Source organism: Genypterus blacodes, unplaced genomic scaffold, assembly GCF_046128005.1.
Source record: "Genypterus blacodes isolate CSIRO-AG114 ecotype Tasmania unplaced genomic scaffold, CSIRO-AGI_Gbla_v1 ptg000067l_1, whole genome shotgun sequence".
Taxonomy (NCBI): domain Eukaryota; kingdom Metazoa; phylum Chordata; class Actinopteri; order Ophidiiformes; family Ophidiidae; genus Genypterus; species Genypterus blacodes.
In genome coordinates this window covers 16509525-16531917 of record NW_027466879.1, presented here as the reverse complement: position 1 = coordinate 16531917, position 22393 = coordinate 16509525, and the positions used below count along the sequence as shown (strand labels likewise).

At 41.6% G+C, this 22393-nt stretch overlaps 1 protein-coding gene across 1 annotated transcript in view; it reads right to left on the bottom strand.

Annotated features, from left to right (window-relative positions):
• Positions 1-20988, bottom strand: part of ush2a (Usher syndrome 2A (autosomal recessive, mild)) — a 169448-nt gene extending 148460 nt beyond the window's left edge. Inside the window, 9 exon segments of the mRNA XM_076156076.1 lie at positions 551-740; positions 1019-1120; positions 1779-1842; positions 4745-4880; positions 15584-15752; positions 19284-19508; positions 19784-19998; positions 20335-20465; positions 20736-20988. Of these exon segments, the coding sequence (XP_076012191.1) occupies positions 551-740; positions 1019-1120; positions 1779-1842; positions 4745-4880; positions 15584-15752; positions 19284-19508; positions 19784-19998; positions 20335-20465; positions 20736-20988 (1485 nt within the window).
• Positions 20989-22393: the final 1405 nt, after the last annotated feature.

The following is a 22393-nucleotide window of genomic DNA, read 5'->3' as shown; positions in this document are numbered from 1 at the left end:
TATACTGATCTGTAGGGCATTACAGTTGCAGACCTGGGTTGCAGACGTGTAAAAAGTGTGGAAGTTCATGCCAAAACCTTATGACATGGTATTTTACAACTCTAATGCCTCATGGAAGACGTGTGTGTTTGAAGATACAGCACATGGGAAGGAATGTGTGGTTCCTCAATCAATTCAATTAACTCAGTTGGTCACCAAAATCCAACATATTAAAAAATCGGAAAATAGATCCTAGAGCAGGGGTCGGGAACCTATGTCTCGCAAGCCATTTATGGCTCTTTCCATGACGGCATATGGATCACGGCTCTTTGCCGGCTGACGTGCGGCTCCCATCCGTTGGATGGGCTGATCGCAGCGCAAACTGTGAAGCTTACGCACCCCGCCCGTCATTGTTTTTCCTTGCCGTGCCCCCCCCACCCCCTCCCCCCCTGCAATAGCCTGCATCCCTATTGCATTCTTCAACAGTGTGACACATACAGACAAAATAAAACCTTTTCTGTTCCCTATTATGTGGAATGTGTGTGTTGGTGTGTCATATTTAATGTGTCACCTGGTATTGTCCATTAACCAAATCCACCGTGATAATAAGTCCTTCATCCAAGTCCTGTGTTGCCATGACCTTAGAGATCCAGGTGGTGCCCATGTCCTGGTCATTGATATAACTGAGTGGATGGGCATTAAGGTTCAGTCTTAGGACTCGGTCATTGGTAGTGTCCTCCACAGCATTGGGAATACAGTACCTGTTGAAGGTAACAATTATGGTTTGTAAGTTTTTATTACATACATGTATTAAGTGCTTTACGTAATATTAAATTAATATAAATATTGTCTCTAATCAATCCAGATTGATTTATGATATCTTCACAAGAAAACAACAATCGAAACAAATCGAACAAAAACAACTAACATATCACACTCATATTTAGACCTTTTGACATGATTTGTTCTGTAAAGCTTTGGTGCAGACAGATTATACAGCAACGTTTAACATTTTCTGTACACTATTGTAATATTGTACCGCTCAATTAAAGGGTGCACCCTGGGGTGACTCGGAGGACAGCGACACTCAGGTTGGGAATGGTGATTGGGCAGGACCCCTGAGTAGACTTCCACAATTTCCCTATGAAGAGAAAATAGCGTACGAAATATTAAAGTACAATAAGCTTTATCATCTGTGTTGTTCTCTGCAAATGCAAATGCAAGGACTCTGAAAGTGAAACAAATTAGATTGGATTGTATTGGGTTTGGGAGATTGGATTGTCAACAATCATTTGAATTTGGGAGTAAAATGTTTTTCTTATGAAAGTATGAACACAATTCAATTATGAGAGTAAATTACACAAAAGTAGTAGTTGATTGATGGGCCTTTGACTCAACATTTAGTGCAAATTAGAAAATCAAAGGCATAATGTCCTCAAGAGACAAAATCTTGAGACAAAATTGTAAGCTGCACGTCGTCACTGTGTAAAGTACATCATTGGGAAGCAAAACACTAATTGCTTTCTATTGAATTCTCAGGCAAATCCTCTGGAAGCAGCATGGATCCTAAGATGCACTGAACAGCCTTACCCTTATTCCTTTTTCCACTCTTCCATTATCAGTACATTATGCCCTCCTATCACTTCAATCCTCCTCATTTCTATTCTTCTATCCATAACTCAGTTTCTTAAGAGATCAATGCTTGCATATTCGCCTTAAGCAACCATGTTCCCCCTTTTTTCAACATTCCTTTCCTGTGATTCTTGTATGATTATCCCATCTTACTCTGTCCAACTCACCTGTTGGTTAGAGTGGCAGGATAAAATCTAAAGTCTTGCATCCGCCCAGTGAATTGATTAGACCCTAGAGTAGGAAAGGAGAGAGGAAAATAAAGAACATATTAATGGGTTTGTGCTGAAGGCAACAAGTAAGTGAGAAGGATTTATACTGTTTGAGTGATAATGTTATCAGTATAGGTGCCAGCAAAAATGGTTGCCCATACAAGCGCACCTATTGCCAAGTTACAAATTAGTTGCCTACACCAGAGAACAGTAACAAGAGCTTACTATGATGCAACAACAAAGTGATCCAAACAACTCGTCATTCATCACTTATCACCAGGCTATTGTGAAGTTAAAGACCAGTACTCGTACTGATAGGGTAGAGAGAATTGTTGATACAGTTGGCAAGGTGGCTGATGAGACCTGGAGGGAGTTAAATGACAAGATGTTGGAATGGAGATACCAGACTTACCAAATACACCATGATGCCAAAGTCTACCAAGCCCACAAATGCAGGAGGACCTCAAACATATGGATGCATGGGCCAGCCAAGCAAGGAAATACTGGACTGCAAGCACATCTTCCACCACAACAACAATATTGGATTCAACATAAGAGACCAAACCACACGGAGATGATGATGTTGGCCCAAACACAATCCTTTTGTTTGTCCAACAAACTTCTGTCCGGTTTTTACAACAACTCTTGAAGATGGATAACGTCTCTAAGCACTGGCAGAACCCCTGCCATGCCTAGCTTTGTCTCAGAGACTTGTGTGTGTGAGTTGAAGGCTTTAAAGGTGTGTAGTCCAACAAACTCCCTTACTTTAGAGTTAGAGAAAAGAGAGACAAAGATAGTATGTGCGCTTGTGCATGCATGTATGTGAATTTGCATTTGACAGAGGCACATCCACATCTGGCCCTACTGTGTTTGCGTGTGATTGTGGGCGTGCATGCATGCGTGTGTGTGTAAAGCAGCACGAGTGAGACGGAGTGTTGTAAGTGTGTTCGAACAGTGTGTGGTTGTGCAGCCTAAGGCTTTGGCTCAGGATTTCTTTAGCGTGTGGAAATGGGATTATACTTTCCTCTGAAAAGCACTCTCCCTATTGTTACTGGGATGATGCAAGGTATAAACCCTAATTCTCTTTTCTCTGTGTAGGCCTCTGTCTTCTCTCTCTCAGTCCATCTTTCACTCTCTCTCTACGTTTCCCCTTCTTTATTTTTATGTTGGTAGTTGAGGTTGGCAGGTTTGATTTCTTTTCTGTCAATAGCTTTCTATTAATGTCCTTCACTGGCTATCTATGAACTCTCAATTATTGAAATGATTTTTAAATCGTTTCACCTTTACTGTCCAGATTTTATTGATTCATGAAAAGAAATATGTAATCCTGGAATTTTGGAATTGCATTAGGGTTAAGGTTGAAGAGATCTGAGAACATTTAATGAACAAAATAACAAAAGAGTTCAAATTAATTTTTGCTATTGTTGAGAATACAGGGGGGAGGAATAAGAGAGGAATAACCCTAACCCAGTGCGATGCACACTCTAAATAGGCTAGGGTCAGATGAATACATCATTAGGTGGACTTTTCTTGGCTTTAAGTGTAATTAATATTATTCATGTCATCCATTTACATGTTGGGTGCTCAAGTTTAGTGTGAAAAAAGATGTCTGACCCAATAATCAATACGGAACTAAAGAAAGCCTCAGCAGCAGCTTCAAAGCCTTAACACAGACCTTCAGGATGTGCAATGAATGGCCAAAGTGTGAGCTCAGACAGCAGAACATTGATTTGTGTCCAAAAATGTACTGGTCTCCATAGTCAGATAGGGATGCTTTTTTATGACTGAAGGTAGACCAGCTGTAGGTATTTCATAATCAAGTGTTAATATTTTTGCAACATTTTCAGTCCTAACGTATAAAACACGTGTGGCAACATTAATGTTGAAACGCACAAATCTATACATAAAGGACAAACAATGTAAGACAACCAACATCAGCAGCAGAATTTAAAATTTGACTTCAAGAAAGCATCTGGAAAAACTACATATTGGTTGTTCAGCAATTTAGATGATTTATTAACTGATTTATTTTATCTTATTTACTGATGATTAATAACAAACACTTAATCTTAACATGCCTAGTCAGTGATCAAGCACACATATTTAACAGGATCAATGGATGAGCCATGGAAATAATCTATTTTCATTCCATTGTATTTTATTTTTTATCGTTCAACTTTCAACACAGACAGAACTGCCACTGTTGAGACTGTTGTATGTGTTTTATTCATCTAAAATTTGCAAATCAGGCAAAACAAGAAAAGTCCCTAACAGACAGCCAAATATTTTAATCAATAGATCTGATCAGTATTCACATGATCAATCCACTGATCAGAATTCCAGACACAGGCATGGGTTCAACAAGCTCCCTCTCTCTGTTTCTGTCTATTGCTCTCTCTATCATGCTCTCTCTAGAATTGTCTCTCTTTCTGACTCTCTCTCGCTCTCTTCCTAACACAAACACACAGCCACACAAACTCCCCTGAGCCAATCACTTGTATTGATCAGCAGCTCTGATGTGATCTTCAGCTGATCAGATGCTACCTGCCGTGAACTACGAATCAATGCCTGATAAACGAGAAGAAAAACACTCGTTTATCACTCTGGAGATGAACGGATATCATTTTTCTCTCAATTTCTCTCTATTGACTCTGAGACGGCTCTCGGGCACGACCAATCAATCACAGATGTATAGTTGAGAGGGATAAAGGCTCGAAGGAATATCAGTGGAGACCACATAGAGACATGCAGATGATCTTTAACTACAAAGAAATACAATATGGATTTGAGAAATTTCTTCCTGATCTCACTGTTAGTTGCGTAGGTAATTCCAAGTTTGCAAAACATTATTCTTCCTTTTACCATTGGAAAACTGTACAAACTGTGAAAACTAAAATATAACTAAAATATAACTTTTTCTTTACCATTGGAGCTGAGTCCCACCCACATGGCGCCGTCCTCCCCACTGTCATGGAGCCTTACAGTCAGAAGTTGTGTGTCAAAAGGTGTCCCATCTTCCTCAAGACCATCCAGGAACAGACTGACACGCTGGTCATGGACCTGAGAAACAATCAGTGAGACATGAGTTGCACTGTAATTACGAAGACATTGTCCGTATTCAGCATGAGTCCGTTTTTATCTTTAATCTGTCAGTGCCAGACTGTGTCACAGAAACCACTGCAACATTGTGTATATCTTTAAAATTGAGCATTTGTTTTGGTAAAACATGATAAGGCTGGGGAAGACCCTAACAAGAACTCAGTGTACCTGAATATAAGGCGTTTATAGTGATAATGTAAGTAAGCAGGTAAGTCGGTGATTCATTAGTTCAAATGAAAACATCAATACCAACAAAAGTGTCCAAGCAGTATAGTAGAAGATACAGTACATGTAAGGCTGAGACCTGAGGGAAGCTGCAACAGATTACACACACATCATCTTACAGGGAGTAGCAGTTGTATGTATGCAGAGTGTGTGCATATATTCATAAAGGTGTGTGTGTGTGTGTGTGTGTGTGTGTGTGTGTGTGTGTGAGAGTGTATGTGTGTATGTGTGTATGTGTGTATGTGTGTATGTGTGTGTGTGTGTGTGTGTGTGTGTGTGTGTGTGTGTGTGTGTGTGTGAATTATACATACAGCTAATCTTCCAGCTCATTTCCCCAGTAGCAGAAAGAGCCTCAGGCTAAACTGCCTCAGCCACAAATTAGCTTTCTGTTTGACCAAAAATCTCCTCTCCTCTCCTCTACACTCTTTCCCCTCTCCTTTCCTGATCCGCTGCATGAATATTAAAAACTGCACGGCAGGCAATACAGTCAAAGCAGTAGCGTCTCTCTTTCACATCAAACCCGGGCAAAAAGAAAGATACTTTCATGAGAGGGTCTCTCCTGCCCCCAAAACTTAAATGTGTCTCACTCACTTAAACGAGTTCTCCAAATCCTCCGTTTGGGAAACACACTGTGGGACCACTGATAAACACCCTGTCTTACCACACTCAGCTTCTGCTTTTTCTTCATGTTTCTTGTTTGTCTTTTGCTCTGGTTCTCCTTGATTTGTCCTTTCTCTGGCTTATGAGGTCATTTGGTTAGTTTCAGACTTTCCTCATCTCTTGCCCCCTCCTTCTCCCCATTTTTACTTTATCTACTCTGTCCATCACTTCCCTGATCTCATCCTTCCCTACTCTTTCCCCTATGTTTATCTTGCCATGATGCTCCCACTTGTTGTCAGCTCTGAAGAGAAGTTGAAAAGGTGTGAGGAGGCAAATAAGTCCAAGTCAAAAAACGCCTTTAGGGGATGAAGGCAGCCCCAGACAAGTGTCTGCCTCTCAGAGGATAGTTAAGATTCTCAGACAGACACTTTCATGATGGCTGATTGAAGACTGGCAAGTGCATGAGAGAGCACAAGAGAGAGTGAGAGAATAAGAGTATAAAAAAAGAAAGAGAAAAAAGAGACAATAGAGAAAAAGAAAAGTCAGTGAGCGGGTGTAACTGAGGGAGCTAGAAGAAGGGCCCTCTTTACCAGTCTCTAAGCCAGAGCAGCGCGGCTCTTGGGGAGATGTGAAGCAGTTGTCAGGTCTGATGTAAATGAATCCTGAATCGCTTCATCCTCCTTAGCCGCCACGCGCCCCTTTTGAAACACAGCCAACTCCCCTTTGTTAGCTTTCTCAAACACTTTCTTTCCTTTTTCCCTTCCGCCCACATCCGTATTTTTACCTGCCCAGTCTCAGACTGTGTCCTCCAAGTCCAAAAAAGAAGAGGACTGATCTATCCTCTCCCTTTTATATTTTTGAGAATTTGAGAAGGCTTTTATCCAAAGCACCTCAAATTATTTTTCATGTGTGTCACAATCTGCAAGACATTTTTTGCAATAAGAGAGATAGGAATTTGATTTTCAAATATTTGGAATGCACTAGCATGGTACATGCATACAATATATTTTAAATAAAATCCAAAATATCCATGTATCCAAAGGGGAAATTAAGCCTAAAATCTGAGACAAAAATGAGTAGATGAGTAGATAATCACATTACTCCACCAGGGAGTACCATCGTAGTAATGTGAATAATTTTATTGGACTTCACATATTCATTGGCCAAGTTTTGCCTGAACAGCTGCTGTCATAATATTGAACACAATAATAAGGGTAAAATGTACCTTATTCTACCTTATTTACTGATATTAGTTTTTACTGTGAAAATCTTTTCACAGTAATTTCTATTCCATTTCTGTCGGGTTTCTTAGATTATTTTTTGTCTTTTCTCACTTGTTTTCGCCCAAGGCTAAGGTTTTGTTTTACTCGAAAAGGGACTGGCAGGGTTCAATCCTGGGCCAACATGGATACTGAATCTTAACCCCTGCACCACCTGTGGGCTGTAGAACCTTTAATGGCTCCATTAGTACCTGGCCTGGTTGCATTTGGTAAAACCGTTCCTTCTGGAACATTCCTGAAAGGCCACGGCACATTAACACTCACAACTGTGACAAAAGCAACATTCTGAAGTACAGTATTTCCACATTATGTCTTTTAATGGCCATTACATGTACATTGATTTGATAATGATGGTGATGTGATAACCAACTTGGATTTCAAATGTATTCATCAGCTGAATTGGCTCTTAAAGAAATATTATACAAATTGTTCCTTTTTATTAACCAAATAGCGTCCGTCTTTCCTCCTAGAAGTTGCTGTGCCTCCCTTTCGCTGTGAAAACCCCACCACACTGGCCATGTTACCACCTAAGCCTCTCTAAAAGCCTAGGGAAACCCTGAGTGGAAAGCTTTTAGTGATCTGTAGACTGGCATTTTGACTAAAGCTCCTCTCGATTTTCACACTGCTGCCAAGCCATGGCTGAAGTACACAGTGTGGACAGCAGTGATTCCTCTGTTCACTTAGAAGCTGTGGTCTACAAACACAAGTTGTTTTTTTAACAATTAACTGGTATTATATAGAGCTTGACATGCGGGTAATGTACCTAAAAGTCAAATGGTTTCAAAAACACTTTTGTTAGGCTCACCAGATCAGCTGATCCATCCAAGAGCATGGTGGATGTGTGTCTTCATGTGTGTTGCATTTGCGAAACAGAGGAGAATTTGAACCTCGAAAATGTAGATGGCATCACAGCTAACCACGATGACAGGTACAAAGAGGAATTAGGAGGTTATCGTATACAGGGACATTTTCTAATCTTCTGGGTCTTTAATAATAAAGAGAATCCAATCTCACAGTGATCTTAATTTAACCACCTTGTAGACACAATCTAACATAACTTAGTAGGAATATTCAGCAAAGTGGTGAGACACAATAAACACTTGGAAGTCAGCTATTTCAGATGTACATATGCAATTTATAACCAATTGAATTGAGGTCTGTCACATCCTGCAAGTTGTCATACCCTGTAAGCTGTGGCCTCAAAAATTCAATGTAAGAGTAAAATTCTATATTGCAATACGTCAAAATGTAGATAAAGCTGTGTTATGGAATACCAGTGGGGTTTCAAAAGAACAGATAAATACTTTTGCACTTCCAAACTAAAGTGCTAAAGGTTCAGGAACAAGGTCCTAGAAAGGTTCACTACAGGATTCAGACTTCACTTACAATTGTCCCTATACCAAAGACTCAGGCATTATCCAAATATCTGACTGGTTGCAGACAGTTTCAGACTTACTTAAAAGTAACATTCTATTTATAGGGGGGGAAGAGCTATTGTGGATGGTGATTTAAGAAGCTTGGGACTGACAGCTTGAGGTCAAACTAAATGAGGGGGACCTTAAAGATGTCAAAGAATGGAAACCAATTCTAGATACATATTTTACTGTCCGATTATTTTTTATTAACACCTAAAGTGGCTTGAAGCTCTATGCAGGAGCTTAATGTTGTATGTGTGTATGTATACTATACATGTAACTAGGAACTATGACATAGAGGTGGAAGAGATGACCTTCATTGCTCTCTTAAAGAAGACACTAGTTCACCCCTCTGACAGACCTGTCTCAGAAAGGACACCGTCTCTCTGTCCTCCTTATCCTCCTCATTCATTCTCATTGTTTGCCTCCATCCTGAATCTCTTTCACATTTGCTCTCCAGTAGGGCCGTCCCCTTTGACTGCTCCTTCCATTCTCTTCCCCATACCACTTATTGTTGCAACCACCCTCTTCCTTGTTTCCTTCTGAGTTCTTCTTCTCCTCCTCCTCCCTGTCTGTCCCGTTTTCGTCTCGACCCTGTTCCCCTAAAACCCAATCATCCAGCTTTGGGGTCTCTTTTCTCATACTTCCCCTCTCTCACTGCTCCTCTCATTCTTGTCTGCTCTTCCCCACCCTATCACCTTGTCTCCTTTTAACCTCCTCTAATCCCTGACTACCATTCTGTGCCCCAACACACCCCCACTTACCATAGTCTCTCCCACCAAATACACTCCTCCAGACTGTACTGCTCTATGACTGACTGGCATGTCACTCACTGATAAGACACCTCATTCCACAGCCAGTGAAGTTGTCAATGTATAAAGAAGGACAGACAGACACACAGAGAAGGAACGTATAAAAAGAAACTGAGGGAGAGAGCGTATAGTTTGTGAGAGAGAAGGATATACGCACTGGTGTTGAGGACAGACAGAATGTGGGATCAGATAAGACAAATAAGAGATAAAGTGTACAGGGAATGAAAAACAAACGTGAAAATGATCATGTAGTGAAACAGAAAAAGGAGAAGGAGAGAGACAGTAAAGTAACACAACTATACAGATTTTGATGGGGAAAAATCTGAGGAGGGATGGGAATGAGATATTACCTTTCCCCCAGTTTTGAATTGTTAGAAAAATTCAAAATCTTTGGTTAAGTTGCATAATTGAAGCAAAACAAATATGTTATATAGGTACAGTACATTCCACTATTGTACACTAATTGTTGATCTACCTTTCTGTTTTGCACAAGAAGTTGTAAGCGATAACTTGTTAGAGGACAGATTATGTCTTTCTGCTACTGCAATAAAAATGGATGTTACTCCATGAAAAAAGTCAAGTCATTTTATAATTGTTTTTAATAATATTAGAAATATATACAGAGGTTCATTTAAATTGTGTTGATATGAAGCTATTGTGAATGAGTAATTATAATATATTTATGCTGCCTGAATTACTGCATGTCAGCCAGAAAGGGTACAGATAAATAATACTAATCTAATATATACTGTAACTGTTAATATGAAGATAATGTTTTAAGGAAACGAGTTCCACAGTGCTGCAGAGCTAGACTTGCAATTTAAACATGGAAATAATTAATCACAAGAACAATTTATTACAACTCAGTATATTTTAAGACTGAGCAGTTATTGTGAAGGGGGTACTGAAATGTGTATTTGGTCATGCAAACTGGCTTGTAAAAGTTCACTGGGAGCTTTGGTAGTTCATTTGAGGTTGAACAGCCATGACTGCTCCTAGATTTTCCTCCATGTGCATTTGAACCGGACTGAGTAAAATACAAAAAGGTCAATAGGACTGTTTGGCTGCACATTTTAAGGTTTCTCTTGCTCTTTTGTTATCTGCCTCCTGAACCATTGCACACTCTTTAATCCTCTCTCCCCCCTATATATAAGCACCTTGGCCAACTGCAAACTGTTACAATTTTGATGTACGGCTAATATTCTCTCTATCATATTAGCATGACTGTGGTGTGTAGGCAGAGGAAATAGGAAGAGAGGAATAGAGAAAGGGAGAGAGAGAGAGGGAGAGAGAGAGAATGTGAGGGAGACACATTTGTTCTACTCATCTCAGCGCTAAAAGATACAATTACCTCTCACAGCATATTATCCATGTTTTATACCAGCCCAGGGCCCCATGCCTTTGCCTTGCCACGCTCGCCCCGTGTAAGGTCCATATTTTAACACTAGCTATGACAGTTTATTTAAGAAAAGAAAATTGTCCCCGGGGAGATGGAGAGGGAGAGAGAGACAGTGTGTGTATGGAAAACGAGAGGGAAAGGGGGAAGGACAAAGAAGGTGGAGAGACAATGAAAGGAAGGGAGAGAATGAGAGGTAGATGAGAAAGAGAGAAAAAGAAAGAGAATTATCTCTGGGGGTGAAAGCAATGAGAAAAGGTGGAGAGAAAAAGAGAGAAAGGGGACATATATAAGGTGACATGCCAACCTTTTAATAAAGACCATAAGTCTCGGAGACTATTTCTTTCTGAGCGGAAAGCAAAGAGGGGACTCTTTTACAGAGAGAGAGAGAGAGAGAGAGAGAGAGCGAGAGAGAGAGAGAGAGAGAGAGAGAGAGGGAGGTTCTAACAAGACTTTTAAACTGCCAGCACTGCCAAAAAAAAATTTGTATAATATGGACACTTCTTATTTGTTTGTTTTCCCTTAATAAGCTCTAAACCTCTGACACTAACTTATAGATGAACAGCCAGTAGCCTGGATATTTTGGCACAGGGCAGGTGGACATAACACATGCTCTTTGGTGGATCTTTTTAGTCAAATCACCTTGCAGCACCCTTGCTGTATAACATTTTTAGGACTCATATCTCAAAGCTCCAGTGGGAATAAAACCCCTGACCCTGGCAGTGTTAGTGCCTTGCTCTAGCTATGAGGATCAGACAGCACACTGGCAAGAAATACTGACGTAAAATAAATAAATAAATAAAAAACAAACCAAAAAAATTCAACCAACCACACCTCTCTCACTCTGTAATTGATGCCAGTCTTGTGCCCTTTCGCCTCCCATGCCAGCGGGCAGAGGGCTAGCATAGAGCTTCACCCCTACATAACAACCTTGCCTCACCTTCACACACACACACACACACACACACACACACACACACACACACACGCACACGCACACACACGCACACACACACATGCACACAGACAGACAACCCCCCCTGCACATGGACATTCGCGTACACACAAATATATAGCCTGCACACCACACAAACTGCCTCCATATGTGTACACACAGCATGCACACATACACACACAGACACACACACATTCACCTTCAGTCTGTCTCACAATCTGTCTCTGTCACTCTTGGGGTGGCACAGAGAAAGCATGGGGGTATAAGTATATATGACTGCTTGTGCATTCAGCCTATTTGCCAAAAAAGCAACAAGCGCTAACAAATTCACAACTTCGAATCACCTTCAGAAGTGTTTTCAGCCGCTGTACGTATCCTCCATCCATGTGCACATTCTAATTGCTGCTCCAATTTCTTCTCTTCATGTCAAATCAAAATGTTAAAATCATAAAGTCTTCACGGATTGGAAAGACCAGCGATTACGTTCCCCCAGCAAGGATCACTTTGATTATACTGTGATTAAGACAAAAGGCTAAAATACTGCAACTGCCACTGTCACATCAGCTACTGTCCACTCTTCCCTCAACCACAGCAGGAGCAGCAGTATTAGAAGCATATTAGTCGTATATGTTACCCACTGAGTCTAAATATATTTGAAAAGTAGGAAAGTAAATCATAGTATACGGACTCTTCAACTACCACTTGACTACTGAGCCACCTCCATTACTCCCCCCATGCTTCTCCTCTCAGCCACCCCTCCCCCAGGCTACTTTTTCCTCCGCTACTCTCTACATCGTTACCATAATCAGATAAGACAACTACCTAGGGAGCACCAGCATCCCTACAGCACCTTGCTCCTGGCACAGTGTGTGCGTGTACGTGTGTACGTGTGTGTGCATGTGCGTGCGTGTGTGCGCATGTGCGTACGTGTGCGTGTACGTGTGTGTGTGCGTGCATGCGTGTACGTGAGCATGTAAATTGCTCCTGGCACTTGGAAACCCATATTCCTTTTGACTGTCTTTTTTGGTGTTTTGATCTTTTCAAACAGACAGATGACTAGTGTGTGTGTCTGTCTGTGTGTGTGAGCATGGGTGTGTGTGTGAGCATGTGTGCGTGTGCGTGCGCGTGTGTGTGTGTGTGTGTGTGCGTAAGGAGGTTTCAAAATTACCCGCTCTCTTCATTGGATAATGTCTGTATTGTGGCTGACAGATTGCTACAAATTACCAGTGAACTGTGAGTGTGTGTATGCATGTAGGTGTGAGAAAGTGTGTGGAGGTGTGAGAAAGTATGTGTGCCTTCATGAAAATAGGTGTACATGTATGTCTATGGTGCTTGTGTCAAAGATAATCATGTTATTCTCTGGTATGGTCAAAGCAAATCACATCACCATACAGTTAAACAAAAGGCAGACTTAAGTAAATGTACACCCACACACACACACGCACACACACACACACACACACACACACACACACACACACACACACACACACACACACACACACACACACACACACACACACACACACACACACACACACACACACACAGACATGCCAACACACAACATAATACCTCTAAGCCATATCAGCACAATTCACTCTTTCAGCAAAATGCCTGCAAGCTAGACACATTTACATTCTTGGACGATATGGACATGGATATGGACGATACACAGAGACACTGTACGTACACAAATATAAACAGCTGATCCCTACAGGAAACACACACACACACACACACACACACACACACACACACACACACACACACACACACACACACACACACACACACACACACACACACACACACACACACACAGCACTGCATTTAGCCAACAACACATTCAACTGCCACATTATTATACGAGGCATCAACACCAATCAGCCAGCCAGTCAGCCAAACTGTCAGGTTTCGTGACAGGGCTCAATGCATTACTTTCATTACTGTTCTGAAAGAACAGGTCCTGTATTTATAGCTTCCCTTCCTGTCCATACCTTAATACACTAGGCAGTTTGTGAGCTTAGTATAAAAGTTAAAACCCAGAGGTAAACATTTTTATCTAATCACAACCTCTTGTCAATCAAATAACCTTCCACAGGTGATATGACATCATCATCTGATGTAAAAGAGGTTCTCTGAGAACAGAAGTATATATCAGCCCTTGATCATATTCTTATGTGTCAGGCTCAAAACTTATCAATCAACCTCTGTACAAAATAATATAAACAGCAAAACCCACAAACAAATAAAGGGCTACAGTGATTCTGGCGATTAAGTTTGTGGCGGTGATAGTGTTTTCTCCATTGGCCTTGGTGTTATTCAGAGATGCTGAAAGAGAGAGATTGTCTCGTTGAGTAATCGGTAAAATGATACTCTTCAACAGACCAGAAACACACACACACACACTCACACAAACACACACATGCACACAGAAAGACTCATTCAGGGCCTCGAAGCTCTTTACACTCCGCTAGCTGCCATTTTGGAATGATCACAGCTACTGAAAGCCTTTTTCTGCCCATAACAGTGTTGTATTTCTCACAAGTGGTGCCTTCTTATTTTTCTGCTTGCTACATCACTTTGGTCAACCGCCTCTGATAACTTTCAGGTAGATCATGTGATTGCTGGGCGAGGGGGGCAATATATTTTCCTCTTGGTTATTTTATTCAGGGATTACTTTGGTCATTATAGAGTAGATACCTTTTGAAGAGGGGAGCTGATATCCCACAATAATGACAAATATTGTGTGTCAATGAGTTCTTTAGGTGATGTGACTTGCTAGGCTAGGCTATATCCAAATAAACAATCGTTGCCAATACGAAGGGTGTGACAGGACTTTAATTTTATTATTTGGATGTATTTTAAACAACAAATGACATAGTTATAGAATATAAAGCCATTTACACTCCACACACTCTGTGACATGCTGCTCATCGATTTCAGGGCTTCAGATTGCAACCATTTAGTAGCATTTTGCAACTATTCTTAGACTAAGTGCCACTTAAATGTATGACTAGGTGCCCTACTGTCATCAGTATCACAAAGCATGTTGAGTCTGTGTATGGGTATTCTTTGTTTTGTTGTTTCTCACAATTAATAAGGTGTTTATGCTTGACAGTGTAAAGGGGTTTTACAATTAATTTATGTAAAGGGTTTTACAATTATTTGGATTATTATGAATGGTTTGTTTAGTTGACAGTGAGTGAGATAGTGAGACACTTTGTGTGTGTGTGCCACGTGAGTGTAAGTGCAGCCCTGGCCCCTGCAGATGTGCCAAAGCAGATGTTCGCCTGTATAATTACCATAAAGGTCATGGAGAGACAAAGTGATGGACAAAGTGGAAGACAAAGAAAAATGAGGAGGGAAGGAGACGGAAAGAGAAAAGCTCCAAATTGTTTCTATGTTTCCCTGGCTTCCATCTTTTCCTTGTGTCTTAATCCCTCCAATGTAAGATTAGAGGACATAATAGCAGAAAGGAGTGGTTTCAGAGAAATGAAACACTCCTGCTCGTTAAGTTTCACCTGAAGCAAGTTACTAATCAGGTACTGATGATGTCAGCGACTGTCTAAGTGTTTTCAACTGTTGTGTCAGGTTGTTGTTATTTCCCACTAGAGAATAAAAATGTGAAATGTTATGTAAGTATTTTACAAGCTGATCTTATTCAAAGTTCAAATGTCTTTAACTGCTCAGAGAGTTCAATTATAATGTTCATGAGCAGTAGCAGCCATTCATTTGTGAACTTTTCCAAACTTTTTCAGTAAAAGTATGTGTCTGTCCTCCTCATTCATGTCTCCTTCAGGAAGCATAAATCATTTTTAAGAGGAAGGAAAGGTCAAATCACTTTCTAGAGTATGTCTCTGGGAGGTAACCAAACCCATATGCTCCTTCCACTTCAAAACGCAACCCCTGCATGTTTGACAGGGCAGTTGTCTCTCCTCGCCTGTGAGGATCTCCATTCCCACCAGATTTTCTTACCTGTAAAACCAGATGTGTCCACCTCTCCAGTACAAGCCTTCCCTCTGTTCTGAAGCTGACGGTCAAAGGGGGCTGACTGCTGGACCGTCCATACCGCAGAGTGACTGCCTGCGGCGACACTGAAAGGGAAAACACCAAGCGCCTCCCCGAGCTTTTCTCCAGCAGCATCCTGACAGACACAGACACACACACATACAACACGAAGACAGTGTCAAAACATAAATATGTAAATATGTAAATTAAAACTGTTGACAGTTTAAACATTTGGGATTGAAGAGTCAATTTCTCATTCATTAAACTCACATAGTGAAGGGTTAGTGGACTCCACATACTGAGGACCACTGCACAGTCTCTCATGCTGACATTTACACAAGGAATATCAATATTTTACATGACTGTTGGATTTCTGCCTCTACACTACACACACGCAGACACACACGTCATATTAACCCCCATCACTGACATTTTATGGGAAATCGCTGCTTTATGAATCCAGACCAGCATGCCCTATAAATCACAGGCCTACAAGTATCTGTGAATGAGAAAAAGAGCTTAGGTATGCGTAAGTGCATGTTAATGAGAGAGAGAGGGGGGGGGGGATTCTAACTAGAGTATAAAAGTGATGAGAGAATGTTTTGAAAATAATGTACTTGGACAAAAAAACACGACTGATGGTCAAACTTTGCTTAAATTGTATGACTGAGTCTCTGTGTGTGTGTCCCCTCAGATAATCTAGCGTCTTATCCAGGGTGCCCCCTCCCTCTCACCCAATGACCACTGGGATAGGCTCCAGCCCCCCCACGCCACCCTGAATAGAACAGGCAGGTATAGAGAATGGATGGATGGATTTTTAAGTGTGGCACCTTTTGCTGCTGGCATTTATGTGAGAAAAGGGCAAAGTCACATTTCCTTTCAACACAATGGTGAATATGAATAAGACTGTAGAGAGAATGGTGTTAAAGTATAACATAATATAATATATTACTGGTTATACTTATTTTCTGATAATATGTAAGAGCAGCACTCTTCTTGGTTTGATTTAAGGACTTCATCTAGGCCTATCATTGCCTAAATAGGAAATAAAGAGGATGAGTGACATGGAATAATTAATCGAGAATTGTATTGTGCATTCCTGCACTTATGCAGTGATGGGGAGGGGTAAGTGATGACTGAGAAAATGGTAAGATGTAAAAAAAAAAAGCAGTCAGTTTACCTTTCTGTTATCTGTACCTTAAATCCTGCATCAACCAAAGGTCCAACTAACATGACAACGCTTTATAATATATAAACAATATATCAAATATAAAAATCAAAGAAGACATGCAGTTTCCACTTCCCACTCCACGATCTAAAAGTGAACAATGTAGCGATAACTCTGGCTTGTAAGAACAGGTGGCCAGCTCTGTTCATTGTTCAGGTGAAGGGAGGGATACGAAATCACAGAGAGAAAAACAGACAAAGCAAGAGGGACGAGGAGAGATGAACAGAGGTGAGGAGAGAGACCTCCTTTCATCTGGCTTCTTTGATGGCTGCCACGATCGGCTGTACAACAAAAGACTGATAGCCAATAACAGCAACAGAGTGAAGGAGAGACGGAGGGAAAAGAGAGAGAGTGAGACAGTGACTGAGAGGTAGAGAGAGAGAGAGAGAGAGAGAGAGAGGGGATAGATATTACTTCCATTCAGATGCCTTCAGCCTCACAGGTGTCATGTTCGTCAGGGCGAGACTACAAGACCTTGTCTGTCACTTGAATCCCCAGACAGAGAACTTAACCAAAATCACAGCAGAAATTCCAAGAAGACATTAGATCTTCGTCTTTTTCTTAGAGCCATAAGACACATTGAGAAAACTTTTAAACAAGGGATCCAGACTATTACTAGACTATAACTCACACAACCCATCACAGTGTTCGGGAGGGACAGCAATATGGCCAGTTGCTTTAAGTCAGCATGATTTCCTTAAATTACTAAATATGTGAATATTGACATTAGGGCTGCACCTAACAATTATTTTTTCAACTATTAATCTACAGATTATGTTTTCGATTAGTCGATTCATCTATAGATTATATTTATAACGCAATACAACAATTATTTCCCCCCAAATAAATGTCAAACTTATCTCATTAATATTTCAATATTTTCTTCAATCATCGTCGCTTGAAAACAAACTAATGTAACAAGGATTTGCAATGCATTATTCCACAACTAGCCATCTTTTGACTGTTAATCTCCGTTTTACAATCCAACATATTGCTTATTCAATTCAAGTAAAAGTGATCAAGCGCAATCTGCATTCAACAACAAAAATACATGACAAGCAGGTCAGTTTGCGCTTCCGCACGTCAGCCGGCAAAGACCCGCTTGCGAGCCACACGTCAGCCAAAAGTCGCACGGCGGCCGGCAAAGAGCCGCACGGCGGCCGGCAAAGAGCAGCCTTTACAACGCGCTCCGCGATGCTTTCACTTTTTTTTTTTCGCAGCTTGTTCTCCGGTTGCGTGCATGCTTCCACCTGGCGCAGCCATCTTACGTCATTACGACGCGCCGGCGCACGGTTATGCAAATCGACGTGTTTACGTAATCGAGTAGCCGATTTACGTCGACGCGTTACCCACCCCTAATTGACATAGGTGATCTATAATGTTTTTTTGACTTTGTTTAGTCCACAAGCACAGTATGAATATGAAACAGGCAAGACAGCTGATAACATTTTTCCCCCACACTTTTCTATTTTTTCATCAAAGTTCGTTAGAATGTGTTGGCTTTAATTTCAGCAATGACAACATTACCAACTCCATTTCACCTGAATGACGATTGAGATGACACAGGAGAAAGAAGATATACACACCGAGAAGACACGCATGTACCGTGACACATTTTAGCAAAGCAAGGTGTTCCGGCAATCTGCTTAACGTGTGTCTGTATGACGAAGATGGAGATCAGGTTGTAAGCACAGCTAACGGATCTGTTTGTGTGTGTTTGTTGCAAGCTGATCTCAGTCTGTGTAACTCTGCACCATCCCTGCCCTGCCTGGAACATACCAACGCGATCTCAACCACTGTCTGACACACAACAGGTCTGAGCAAAACATGACAGACAGTTGTCCCCTAACTAATTTCCCAATGTTAACAATGTCCTGACTTGGCCCTCATAAGGCCACAATCCTCAGGCTATCGCTTCTTTTTGCATGTTGACGTCTCCAATATCTCTCTGAACAGATACTTGGCTATGCATCAGAAAAAAGGGTTTGTTCCACCTGAATATTTCATTAGTGTGACTAGATGTTGGACATTAACAATAACAACAACAACATTGCAGCAACATGTGTGATTGATAACTTTCTATAATGTACTCTTTCAAGCAATTTAGTTGGTGCCCTGCCAACTGAATGGACAAAACTGAGAAAACAATGTCAACAATTAATGTCACACAAATTAACAGTATCCAAATAAAATAAAATAAAGCATTTATCTCTATTACCTTAAGAATATAAACAAAACAAAAAATGGTTCCTATACTACTGTAGATCACATTTACATTACCACCTATTATTTGGTCAATTCAATGAGAGTATTTTCTGGTGTAGCCATTCTCTTCCCAGTCTTTTAAGCGACAGGATGTAGGGTGTAACATTAAACTGAAAACTTTAGAGTAGACTGACATTACACTGTTTAATTGCAAATGATATAAATCCAACTCACATCTCTCCAGGAGCGCTGGGTTTAATCCACAAGGCCAGGGTGAGAGATCCCGAAGGTCCCAGGTTCTGTGAGGGGGGAGAGACCAGACATCCCTCTTGGGCCGATTGAAACAACACACTACTGGGCCCACTAGGAACTCTCTCTATTCTGGTAGTGGTTCTGGTTCTGATGTCTGTTGGGGAACCAGGATAGGTGTCGTTGCTGTCCTCAGTTACACAGATGCCCCTGGGTAGATGGAGAAAATGTTTCTGAGTCATTTTGTCATCTTATATTTGTATTTTGTCACACAGATGAATTGTCAAGAACGGAAACAACTTCTGGATGCAGAAATAGGACAAAACTGTTGAACTGTGAAGTACTACATTAACCAACCATGGCTAAAGACAACCAAACCTGAGCAGTACATACAGTATAACATATTGTACTTGCCACAACAAGTCTTTAACACACCAAAACAAGTCTTCAGCATTTCTATTAATGTCAACAATTCATCTCCATACCTGTGTGCAGGTAGTAGCAGCGGGGCGTATGGAGGCGTGGAGGATCTATATGGACACTCTTGAACACAGAAGGCCTGAGAGCATGTTAGCAGGTCAGGCTGGGAGGATGGAGCTTGGCAGTAGCTGCTCCGCTGTGGAACGCCACAGGTGGATCGAGTCGGTGAAGTGGACACGGGTTTGAAAGCAGCCAGGTTCTCCATCCGTGGGAAGTTTCCCTTAGAAATAATACATCGTTGTGATCATCTCCTCAATTCTACATCGCATGTTTTATCTATGATGCTCAGGCCGGTATGAAACATAAAGTCTCAGTATGAACATGAGGTTTGTGTTTCTTACAATGTCTACAATGCATTAAACAACAATTCATACATCATTTCTTAAAAACAATCTCAATGATTTTGTGTGAGAAAAGAACACAATATGACAAAACTATTTGGGCACATCTGTATCATACACAGCTGTTTGGAGCAGTTAACAATAATCCCTATGCATAATTATCCATATAAACCACTATTGTTGATTTAGAATACACTGTTGTGCGTCACACCTACCTGTGATGAGCCAGGTTGTGGACACAGGCTGAGGAAGAGGAGAGGTAACCAGAGGAAGATATGATACCAATTCATCCTTGTCACTGCTTTTTTCGTCTCTTGTTTAACTCCATCCTTAATCCACATCCATTCTTCAATGATGTTGTTCAGGAGGGACAGCCAAACATAGACAGAGCAGCTCCTCCTTCTCCTCCTCCTCCTCCTCCTCTGCTTCAGTGCCTGTTCTGTTTCTGCAAATGGCATTGCAGACACAACGGCCTCGCTCTTGTAACGTCGATTGTCATTTCCCGCTATCCCTTCTGACTGTTTCCTAACTTCCTGCGTGCTGTCATTCATTAGGTTCCATTGCTCCCCTCTTCGTGTTCTCTTCATCCTCTCTGTGCTGACTCTTCTTCTCCATGTTTGTCTTTTTCTTAGCAATTTCCCTCCCTTTGCTCCTCCCTTATTTTCCCTCTCTGTTTGCGGTTCCATCCTGTTGTGGCCTTTGACCCCAGAAGATTCCAAAATTGGATCCTCCAGTGGCTCTGACATGTTCAGAGATTCTAGAATCTCAGAGTGGTGATCTGGAACATTCCCGGAAGAAGAGGGATGCTCTAGAACCTGGATTTCTCACGGAAGCCTTCCAGCAACCCTTGAATAAGTGATGACTGTCATGGTTTCATGGTTCCAGGGTTACAGGGACATTTCGCACAGGCCAGTGCCCCAAGGGTAAGGCCATGACGCTTAGCACTCTGCAACACTGTAACACACACACACGGGCACACACACACAGACCACAACCAAAGCCTTCACATGATAGCTAGGATTTCACAATCTAGAGAGGGAGAAGAGAGAGGGGGAGAAGGAAAGAGAGACGAGTTAGACCAAAATCCAACATGAGACAAATCTGAGGAGAGTGAAATGCCATGCAGGCTATTCCCGAGCCAAAGCCTACACTATCATGTACAGCTCAGCTCATACTGATACTTTGCTTTCCTTTTTCCTTCATTTCCCATTGAATTAAACATGCCCCTTTCCTCTGGCATGTGGGCTCCAGCTTTTTATCCAACTGAACGGGTTTTCACATAAGTTTGTCGGAAATTGAGGCTTAGGCCAAAGCTCTCTTCATTACAATATCTCTTAGCTGCAATTTCCCATTTTGACACACACACACACACACACAGAGGGAGAGAGAGGCCGACAGCACAGTCATGTATAGTGCTGAATTACATGGACTCTCTTCTCTATAATGTCCGGAGGTAAAAGAGATAAATGGGAGAGCTGACAGTGAATGTAATCTATGCTGAACAAATATGTAAATCTAAGCACACAATTCTACAACACACGTAAGAGTCTAGTAGCTGTAGTTGTGGACTCTCAGCTCAAAGTTTCCCCTCTGCCACATGCGCAGTAAACAACGTGTTGCTCAGGCACTGATACCTGCGTGTCTACACACCTGTTGGCGGCGGCGGAGGCAGCTCCAGTAGAGAAACTCGCTCCTTTCCCACCATGTCTTTGAAAGAAAAACAAAACACGTCGGTTTCGCGTTGAAAGCGGTTGAATGACGCTGAAGTAGAACGTAACGAGGCTCCTCTTCTTCCTCTTCTTCCTCCTCCTCCTCCTCTCATTCAGAACATGCGGCGCGTGGGGATAAAGCGATTAGCGCGAGCCACCATCTGGCCTGCAGCGCGCGAGACAGGACGATACCACTGGAAAAGTAACGGCGACGTTACGCTGACAACTGAGTAACGCTGTCCTGGAAACTTGAGAGCCCCGGGGACGGTGAGAGGACAGACACGACACAGAGCGACACAGCCACGACTCCATTAAACATCTGTTACAGCGCGCCAAAGATTGTCCATGACAGTAACGCATTAATATGCGATTTGCATAATCGCCCCCTGCTTGGTAGTTATGTTTTACCCCCCACCTATGTGGGATGCGTCTGGGCTCCAGACAAGTGGCTCTCACACTGGAACGCCACTGCCGTCACTAAGCAACGGTGATCTGCTTAGACCACTGAGAGAGCGAGTGGGGAGGAACTCAGTATATGGTCTTATCATATTTGTGTCATTTGTTT